This window comes from Nothoprocta perdicaria, unplaced genomic scaffold, assembly GCF_003342845.1.
Source record: "Nothoprocta perdicaria isolate Ctin4 unplaced genomic scaffold, notPer1 scaffold_286, whole genome shotgun sequence".
NCBI classification, from domain to species: Eukaryota; Metazoa; Chordata; class Aves; order Tinamiformes; family Tinamidae; genus Nothoprocta; species Nothoprocta perdicaria.
This window is the reverse complement of record NW_020455517.1, coordinates 574,440-584,184: the sequence shown is the minus strand read 5'-3', so window position 1 is coordinate 584,184 and position 9,745 is coordinate 574,440. Positions and strand designations below refer to the sequence as shown.

At 55.3% G+C, this 9,745-nt stretch overlaps 1 protein-coding gene across 1 annotated transcript in view; it reads right to left on the bottom strand.

Moving 5' to 3' along the window:
• Positions 1-2,613: 2,613 nt before the first annotated feature.
• Positions 2,614-9,745, bottom strand: part of DUS3L (dihydrouridine synthase 3 like) — a 7,422-nt gene continuing 290 nt past the window's right edge. The window contains exons 2-13 of the mRNA XM_026041501.1: positions 9,273-9,579; positions 8,221-8,796; positions 7,527-7,568; positions 7,245-7,397; positions 7,040-7,156; positions 6,604-6,669; positions 6,406-6,516; positions 5,969-6,065; positions 5,095-5,170; positions 4,602-4,790; positions 4,377-4,505; positions 2,614-2,763 (exon numbers count right to left, since the gene is read on the bottom strand). Of these exons, the coding sequence (XP_025897286.1) occupies positions 2,691-2,763; positions 4,377-4,505; positions 4,602-4,790; positions 5,095-5,170; positions 5,969-6,065; positions 6,406-6,516; positions 6,604-6,669; positions 7,040-7,156; positions 7,245-7,397; positions 7,527-7,568; positions 8,221-8,796; positions 9,273-9,579 (1,936 nt within the window). The 3' untranslated portion in view covers positions 2,614-2,690. The remainder of the gene's footprint in view (positions 2,764-4,376; positions 4,506-4,601; positions 4,791-5,094; positions 5,171-5,968; positions 6,066-6,405; positions 6,517-6,603; positions 6,670-7,039; positions 7,157-7,244; positions 7,398-7,526; positions 7,569-8,220; positions 8,797-9,272; positions 9,580-9,745) is intronic.

The following is a 9,745-nucleotide window of genomic DNA, read 5'->3' as shown; positions in this document are numbered from 1 at the left end:
CCGCCGCCCAGCTTGTACACGGGCGGCTGCAGGAAGCCCGTGGCCGCCCATTCGATGTGGTAGATGCGCGGGTCGAAGAAGCAGCCGCACGGAGCCATCTGCAGACCTGGGGAGCCCAGGGCAAGCCCGTGCACCCGTGGGGACATGCACTGAGCCCCGTGTCCCCGGGGGCTGCTCGGCGCTCCGGCACTGCCCGGGCCCCTCTGGCTGCCCCACGCTCAGCAATGGGGGCTGCGGGGCGCGCTCTGCGGTGCACGCACRCAGCGAACGGCCACAGCCGCCCGTGCTCAGCCCTACCTGCCGGCGGCGCCGCCAGGGGCTCTTTCTCGTGGCCAGGAGGTGGGTAGAGGTGTTGGGAGCCTGCGGAAAGCGAGCAGCGAGAGGAGGGTCCCGCCCGGGGGGAGAAGGGCCATGGTGCCCCTGCAGCCCGTSCCCGGGCCGGCACCAGCGGTGGCCGCGGCTCCCACCTGCGGGCGAGAGGCTGTCGGGCAGGCCCGAGGGCCGGGCGGGCGCGCACAGGGCTCCGGCAGCGGGTGGTGGGAGCCGCGCCATGCCCGGGGCTCGGTGGCGCCCTGCCTGCCCGCGCCGTTGCCGGGCCCCGGCCCCTTCTGTTTGGGGAAGGAACGTGGCGGCGGCGGAGGTTCCGTCGCCGCCGGCTTCGCCGCCGCCCGGGGGCCTCGCTGGCCGCTCCGGTGGCGCGGTGCAGGCGGGCACCGGGAGATGGTGCCTTGGCCCCGAGGTGCTGCCGCGGGCCAGGTGCAGGGGAAGCGGCCCCTCGCTTTGCTCGCCTGCACGAGGAGGGCAGAGCACTGGGTGCTCAGACCYGGCAGAGCTCGAGGAAGGTGGGAGAGGAAAATGCTTAAAAAAGAAAAAWWATTTGTAATGTTGGCTGGTTTGGGGCTGCCAAAAAACCAGACCTTTTTTCCATTCCTTTTGCCTTTTTTGCTTGTCTGCTTGTTTTGCTTCCCCTGCTTCCCAGCTGAACTCCAGGGGAACCCAGGAGGGTCCCGTGGGGGTGACAGCACTGCCGGGTGCTTGGGTGAAAGGTGCTGGTGGAGGTCGATGCTCTTGGGGTGGCATGGTGGGATTTTGCCTGCCTCTTTGGAGCTGCTCCCTGCTGTCACGACTCCTCCCAGTCTCAGCCTGCGTCGCTCCGTCGCAGCCGGGCTCTGCCACCCCCGGGGAATCGGCACGGGCCCGGCCAGGCTGATGTGGAGCCGCTCCTGAGAGGGGAGGCTCCGGGGCCGAGGGCTGAGGCGAGGCTGGGGCTGGCCAGGGTGCCAGCAGCGCCCGGCCCCTCAGCCAAGCCTCTCAGCAGGTTTCTCCTCCGCAGTTGTTTCAGCGCTGGCTGCTAGAGAACTTCATTCCCCTTGGGGGAGAGGACACGGCTGTTGGAAGATGCTCTTGGCTTTTTCAGGCGCATCCCGTGACCCACCAACCTCTCACCAGACTGGAGGTCTGCCGCTCTTGTCCCGAGACACCCACGCAGGGTGCACACCACGGCTGTTGGAAGATGCTCTTGGCTTTTTCAGGCGCATCCCGTGACCCACCAACCTCTCACCAGACTGGAGGTCTGCCGCTCTTGTCCCGAGACACCCACGCAGGGTGCACACCCGAGAGACCCACGCAGGGTGCACACCCGAGACACCCACGCAGGGTGCACACCCGAGAGACCCACGCAGGGTGCACACCCGAGAGACCCACGCAGGGTGCACGCCTGAGACACCCACGCAGGGTGCACACCCGCAAGGCAACTCAAGGTACTGCACTGAGCACGAGCCAAGCGCCGCTGCTGCAGTGCTCATCTGCAGCTGCCTTTAGTGCCAAGTGGCGTTGGGCAGGGAGGTCTTGCCCACGGAGCTGCCAAAGGTGCTTCAGCCGAGCCGAGAYGTGGACGTGCACCCAGCATGTCACAACTGCACCTGCGACCACTGCCTGTGCTCGCAGCTCCCTCGCGCTGCATTTACTTGAATAAGAGACATAGGAAGGAAAAAGAGCCCCCAAGGGAGGAAGGGAAAGGAAAAAGGAGCCGCCAAGGGAGGAAGGAAAGCTCATGCAGGATCACTCAACAGCCTGCTTCCATCCAGCCCTTGTTAAAGCAGTGAAGTGTCTTAGGTTCTTGGTAGGGGAAGAGGCTCAGCCGCGAGGGGCCTGGCTTCCCCGGGCGCGGGACGTCCACGAGGAAAGGGCACCCGCCCTGCGCACTCCCCAAAAGGGCCTGGATCCTGCAGAACATCAGCTTCTGGGRCGCCGGGGCTGCTTGTGCTCTACAGCACCCCAGGGCCTGGAGTTAGTGCATTTCCCCCCCTCACACTCGCAGGATTTGGCACTACCACGGACATCCCAGTAGGAACAGAGGCCTCTTGCTCCGGCTACGTGAAAGACATGTGGCGTGGGTAGTCAGGACAACTCCAGTTGTGAACTGGAGGCCAAAGACCTCTCCCGGGCTGTATCCTGTTAATTAAACAGAYTGCTCTCTGTTAATGAGGCACCTCTTGCGCTTGCACAATCTTGCAGCCAGGCCATCTGCTGCTTAACTTGTGGCAGGGACTGACACGTGGGGCCCTGAAAGCAACCACACTCCTAAAAATATAGAAATTTATTTCATTCCCAAGCACAGCCCACTCCTCAACACACGCCATCTCAAAGCCTCTTGTCAACAGGATGCCGTAAGAAAGGTCCCGTTGGTCCTATTTGTAGGAGTTTGCCTTGTGCTTGGGCAGGAAGGTGAAGTTGGTAGGTACGGGTCCCAGAAGCAGCTCACTGCAACAAAAGAGGAGATTTGTTCAGTTCATCACAAAGTGCAGGGCCACCAACGCCCGGCTGTCCCCAAGGCCCCAGTCTAGGCAGCAATAAGTGCAGTCAGAAGTATCAGACCAGGTTTCTTCCCCCTTGAAAATCTGCAAGAAGGGCTGGTGCACACAACGGCTTCCAGAGGTGCCAAGCTCTAACCGTGCTGGAGGGGGGCAGCCTCCAGGGACGGGCACTGCCGTGTCCTCAGTGCCAGGGCTGTCACCTTCGTCATTGCCAAGTGGGCTTCTAGGTTTGGTGGCCTGAACAGCAGCTTCACTGCTGGAAACAATGGCCTAAAATCATCACCAGCCTTTGGAAAGCTCCTCCCCACCTCTCGCTGTGCCGACACAGAGCCAAAACCCCGCGAGTGCCAAAGATATTAAGGTCAGATCCTAAAATGATGTCAGCCAGTTCTATTGCAATCAGATTTATCCAAGCCTAAGACTTCAACTATTTCACACTTTGGAACCCATCTTGTGTTTCCAGTGCAGATGCATTTTCTTTATAGTCAAGGAGGCTTAATGTATTTCCTGGATGCTGGTTCCATATAGCAGCACTAAAACTTTCCATAAGACATGTCAACAGAGAATATCCCCTCAGGGCATCTAATTGCATAACAAGAGTCTGTCAGTCTAGAGCTCAAAAGCAGAACTGTGTGTGCTTAAGAGAATCTTGCTTCTGTTTAGTGTCCCTTTAAAACAAGTTTCCACGAATAAATCTACAATGACTTTACAATTTCTTCTTACGAGTGTGTGCTACAAGCTGTTGCAAACAGTACAGGCTACAAAGCTTGGTGGACCCAAAAGCGAGCAGGTTCTCCTTGAAAAAACATGGCATTTTAAAAATCCTGATTGAAACCCTCCGTACTTGTAACTTGCTTTTAGGCAGCTGTTCCCATTCCTAACAAAACAGATGAGGATTAGCAAAACCAGAGACGGTTGTAGCTGTGGTCTATTTTTGCTAATCTCTGTTTCCACAAGATGGGAAATAGCAGCTGGCTACCCTGCTCCAACTCCCATTTCAGCTGGCTCCGAGTTTGCAGTTGTTTCCCAGCCACTGTCGGAGGATTCACAGAGGTGGGAAAAGCAGTTTCCTGTACTCTGTCGCATCAACTCAGAAACCACATTATGAAAAAGAGGGGAAAATGCCTCATTTTCCTGACTAATTCCACAAGTCAATTGTGGATGGGGGCAGCCTTCCTGCTCGGCATCCGGCGGAGCAAGGTCTGTCTGGAGCACGAACGGCTCCAGTGCTATAAAAGCCCCGGACCTCTCGTCGCTGCGCCCTCCTTCCTTGATTCCTGTGACTGTCCCTGGATGAAGAGTGTCATGAGAGAGGTCAGCTGCTCTAGATTTGTGCTGGGCACTTGATGACCTGCTGAGGCAGATAAGGGGTATGAGAGAGATCCCAAGCTYGGTTAAAAACCTTGCTGAAATGAAGCACTGGTTAACCCTGCCTGGTTTTTGAAAAGCTCTTAAATTTGTGGAAGCTGAGGTCACCCCACTTCGGAGGGTCCGTGCAGGCATGGTGGCTTTGTGAGGCTCTGCAATTTCCTTTACTTGAAACCTGAAAGAATTTGATACCTTATTTTAATCCAATCRTCCACGTTTTGGCTTGCCATTAGTGTCTCCAGATAGTCTCTCCCCATGTAGTAGGGTGGTCGCTCATTGATTTTCTGAGGTAGGTGTTCTAGTAATCCAACTGGAATATACCTGCAATGCAAACAGAAATGCTAATGACACTGTGTGCTATTGCTCASACTGTACAGACCTTCTGTGAAAACRATCCTAACAGTTAAGGACAATTACCTGCACAGGAAGGAAAGCCATTCCAGCAGGAACTTCCTCGTTTTCTCGACTCCCTGAGTATCGGACCCCCAATGTTCAAGACCATAGTTGGTAAAGTCTTTGAGGATATTAAATCTCTCACTGGAGGGGATATCCCAGTGTCTCTGTTCCTTAATTTCAGTGAAAATCCACGGCTTGATGAGTGCTCCTCTGTAGGCAGACAAAATGGGCATTGTTAATTACATGACTGCCTGCTTCTGATGATGCCAATTAATTTAAAAGTCTTTCCAGCCCTTCTTCACGAGGCAGCATGACTTCAAAAGCTTTCAGTTTCAATAGGAAGCTGCTGCAAGTTCCCACAAATACAAACTGACTTCACTGAGTTCCAAGGAACACTTTCCAAGAGGAAATTCTTCCTGTGTTTGGAGTTTGTTTAGATTTTTAAAAATTTATTTACTYGTGCATCAATAGAGCCTGGAGAAATAGAAGTGAACGGGGAAATACAGTCACTTGCCTTGCAATCATAATTCCTGAAACACCCGTCTGCATGGCTCGATCAGCATCTTCGTAAGATAAAATATCACCGTTTCCTGTGTTAGAAAGGAGGGAGAAGCCAGAGGTCAAAGTGATGCACCAGGGCAAGTCAAAATGAGTGAATCCAGGCATGGGATAAAATGTTGACCGGCAGTAGGGCCTTAGAGCCAGATTGTCCAAACAGGCTCTGTGATTCTTATTTAGAAACTCTGAAAGCTACTTCTGATTAATATTCCCCTTACGAGKAAAAGAAGAACTCTCTCTTCTCTTTGCCCCAATCCCAACTATTACCCTTGAGGTTTAGCTGGGGCTGTCCATACTGGGGAGCCCAAAGGAGGAAAAGAGACACTGTAAATGAGGTGCATTAGCTACCCTACCTGGCCTTTCCCCTCCTAGCACTGCTCAGTGTCCGTTATACCCATCCATGGAAGTCCAAGCACATGGACAGAATGGGGCTGCACTGGAGCTGCTGTGCACAGTGCCCAGCTCACAGCAAGGAGCACCAAGGGGCTTTGCACAGCCCAGGCCTGTCACGGGCACTGCGCAGGGGAGGCAGATTGCCTCTCATCACTCTTTTGTGCAAATGAAAGCCCTGCTCCAGATGAGCTGGCTCCAAAGTGGCTCTGCTGGAGCTAAAGCTGCGCTTAAGGCCAAGCAGGAGGTCACTGCTGGGACAACTCGGCCATCTCCAGGCTCAGATAACGCTCCATGGTGTCGTCACCAGCAGTACTGATGCTCCAGCCTTTCCCACACACTTAAGGGCCTGACTTCTGTAATAGTTTTAACCAAACATACACTGCTTTTGGTCTACTAAAATGTCATTTCRGTCATGATAAAATAAGAGAAACGCTTACCAAAGAGAGGCATGGGGCTTGCTATTTTAGCACATTCTGCTATGTAGTCCCAGTCGGCAACCTTCGTGTACCGCTGTTCCCTCGATCGGCCGTGAAGCTAGAAGAGAGTGGCAGTGAGACCCTCGGCAAAAATGCTCTGGAGAAAACCAGGTGGAATGGAAACACTAAAGAAATTTCACTATTTCAAAGCATTGCGGGAATGACCCCCTTTTGTAACAAATATAAAGCTTGCGAGTACCTTGGACAATGCTTTAAATACAAAAGCATCTGTGTTTCTTCTGTTAGTAGCAGAAATCACTAAAAAGGGCCCTGCAACTGGTCAAAGGTGTTTAAAAAAGCCCCTCAGTTGTGGGGAAGGAGAAGGTCAGCCCTGTATCGTGCTCTAATTTTGTCACACAAAAGGCAACAATCTGCCACCACATTGAGCATCCTCGTACCGTCACCATGGATGCTCCCCACTCCCGGATCTTGGGGATTATTTTATGAGCCACATTAATCTTTTCCTGCACTCCAGTGCGTATCTTCACCGTCAGCGGGACGTCCAGCACCTGCAGAGAGGGCAAAGTGAGACAGGGCTCGGGTGGGAGCGGCTCCTCCAGCTCATGTCCTGCTGCCGGCGGGATGCTCCGACTCACCGAGTTCATCCCTCTGACGATCTGTTCAAACTTGTTGGAGCGAGTCATGAGAGCGCAGCCCCCTCCCTGTGGGACAAGAGGTGACACGGTCAAGACTTTATACCTCTTTGCAGAGGAAAGAGACTCCTGAAAGCTGCTCAAACAGCAGCCCTTTACTCATGAGAGGCAGATAAGGCTCACAGCATCCTAGGCCAGGAAAAGTTCAGTTCGAAATAGCACCTTGTCCCTCCCAACTTCTATCTACTGCAGGGCACCAGTGACAACAGAACATTCCTTGCTGTGTCAACAGGCTACTGGCCTCCTCAYTGAAGCATCTGTAAATAAACTGGGAGCTCTGGATCAGACTGGCAGGAGCRATCAGGCAGTGGGGGATGATGCGAAGGACAGACATTCACTGAGCTGACACAGAGAAAGAAGCTGCAGAGCAGCTTTTTACCTTCTTGTAGACCAGGTCAATGGGACACCCAACATTGATGTCTACAAAGTCCACCTCAATTGTCTGGTTCAGCAGCTCTGCACATTTGGTCATCGTGTCTGGAAATGCTCCCTCCAGCTGCAGAAAGGAAAGTCTGCATGAGCTTGAGAGGCAGCTGAGTTTCTCCTCGGAAGACATGAGTGTTCATATGGCAGCGTGCACTCACCTGCACCCCAAAAACATCCTCAGTGTGATGCCGTTTGAGGAGAGCCCACTCAGAGGACTGGCCCTGAAGGAGGTTGGTGCACACAGCCATTTCTCCACAGGTGACATCCGCCCCAAAGCGCTTGCATATCCTTCGAAAAGGGAGGTTTCCACACTGGAAGACACAAGGGATATCTGACTGTGCGTGCAGCTTGTGATCTGCACGGTTTGTCAGGAGATTTGCTCCATTCCAAACGTGCTGATGAAAAACTTGGGCAAAAGCAGAACTGAATAATCTACCTACTGTGGTCAGTGGAGCCAAATAGAGCTTGCCTTGGATTTCCAACTGGAAAACAGTCAGGGATGGGGGAAAACATGTTAGCAGAGCTGAACAAGCAGTGGCCAAACAGGAGGAAGAGATTCCAGTTAGCAATTTTCATCACCTGCCCAGGCTGAAGCTCAGTGGGAAGCTCTAATATTCCCTGGCTGAGYACTGCTTGCATAAAGGAAGGTGAAACTTAAACTGCTCAATACATTTTCACTGCTCAGCTTGGAGGAAACTCAAAGCAGTTTCAGAAAGAGAGGGATGCAAGACTGGCTGATGGATGCAATGCCAGAGGTGATGAGGAGCAGAAGGAGGAGGCAATACTGTCCCTCCCTCCATGACAGCACCATGCAGCACACACAAACCAAGCAGGCCCAAGTTCACTTCTCCCAGGAGATCATTTCCACCCTCACCGACGGCTCAGCCTCTGCTCTCCTTCACGTGCAAGGCACAGTCAGCTTCTCCYGGTCTTCCTCCCTCCAAAGTTAACACCACAGTTCCAAGCCTCGTGTTCCTGTATCCTTTCATGACAGCAATATTGTCCCAAGACAGCCCTGTCCTCTGCTAGCTCTCAGCCAGCTAAAATCTCTTTTCTGTGTTCCCAAGTGCAATCTCGGCCACTTGATGGGTACCCAAGAGARGGCGGCCCTCAGCAGAACCTCTCACCACTCACCTTTTTCTTCTCACATGGCCGCAGCTTTATAATGTCTTCATCTGTCACAGGGCCCATTGTTTTGATRGGGGAACCCTCCGAGGCATCCGCGACACAGGGACTCTCCAGGGCAGCGGGTTTGGGATCTTCTCCCTCCTCCGGCAGCACAGGATGTGCTGGGGCATCCCCGGGGCCCTCCTCAGGTGCTGTGCAGTTGGGCWCCTCTGTGGAGCCCCCTGAGGTTTTGTTTCCCTTCCCACCCTCGCCACGAGGCTTGCCCAGACGACGCAGGTACTCGTCAGCCTTCTCAAAGCTGAACTGCTTCTTGCGCAGCCGGTGCTGAAGGTCCTTGGGGAGGTTGTTCCTCACCAGCGACTTCCCTTCCCACTGCTTGGCCAGCTCCACGTTGATGACGTTCTGGTAGCCATCGCCGAGGTGGGCCTGGGCAAAGCGGCAGGTCACACCATAGATGCACCTGCCGAAGGTCGCGAAGAGCACGCAGTTTTGCCCCAGATCAGCCGGTTTCACAGCCATGTATTCGCTGATGTCATGAAGGAAGCGGCACCGCGAGCCGAAGTAGCACTTCTCTGCACACCCCTTAAACCACGRAAGAAGAAGGAGAGGTTAAAACCTCTGCTCTCGGCTTGCTCAGTTCACCATGCCCACAACTTAACATAGCCCAAGAGCCCAGAGCCATCCTGCCCCAGGAAGGGGCCAGATCAGCCGCTCTGGGCACCCACCGCTGCCTCGATGCCGCYGCGTCCCCTCCCACGGCCGGCAGCGCTGCGAAAACGCTCCCGCTGAACGCTACGAGGAAGCGGATCGCTGCGACGTGCCGTGGAACGAGGCACAGGTATTTAGTCACTTGGAGGGACGTTTTAACTCTAGAGTTTCAGAGAAACCAGTATTTTATTTGACTGCTCCATGCCAGGAGCTCCCAACGGTGCCGCTCCATCTTTAAGCRCCCCCCGGGATATGTTTCCTAGACGTAAAAAGTACTTCCCAACCAGCGGGGAATGTCCGGGGATCCCGAGTCGCCGCGGGCCGGAGCCCGGCGGGCCGGGCCGCTCTACCTGCGTCACCGACGGGCACAGCCTGCTCCTCTCGTAGTGATTTGGTTTCATGCAGGGCCTGCTCTTATTCTGCCCGCGGGCTCTTTTCCGCTGCCCGGGCTCCCTCTCCTCTCCCGCGGCCTCCTCAGCGTCCTCCGGGCCGTCTCCGTCGGCACGGGGCCCGTCCGGCCTCGCTCGCTTGGCCGGAGGCTCCGTCTGCTCGCGGCAACCCGGCTCCTCTTCCTCATCCTCCTGAGGGGCCTCCCGGCTCCGCGGTGCCGCCCGCGCCTTGAGGAACGCGTGGAACTGCTCCTTGGAAGTGAGGAACCTGCGGGGCGGGAGCGTYGCCGTCCGTGCGGGGGCCGCGGCCCTCCTCCCGGGGGTCACAGCAGGAAGAAACCGGGGGGCAGSGGGCAACAGGCCGCAAACGTGCGGGCTGCGGCACCCCGGGAGCGCGGGGCTTGTCTGGGGGGGTGCAGGGGTCGGGCACCCAC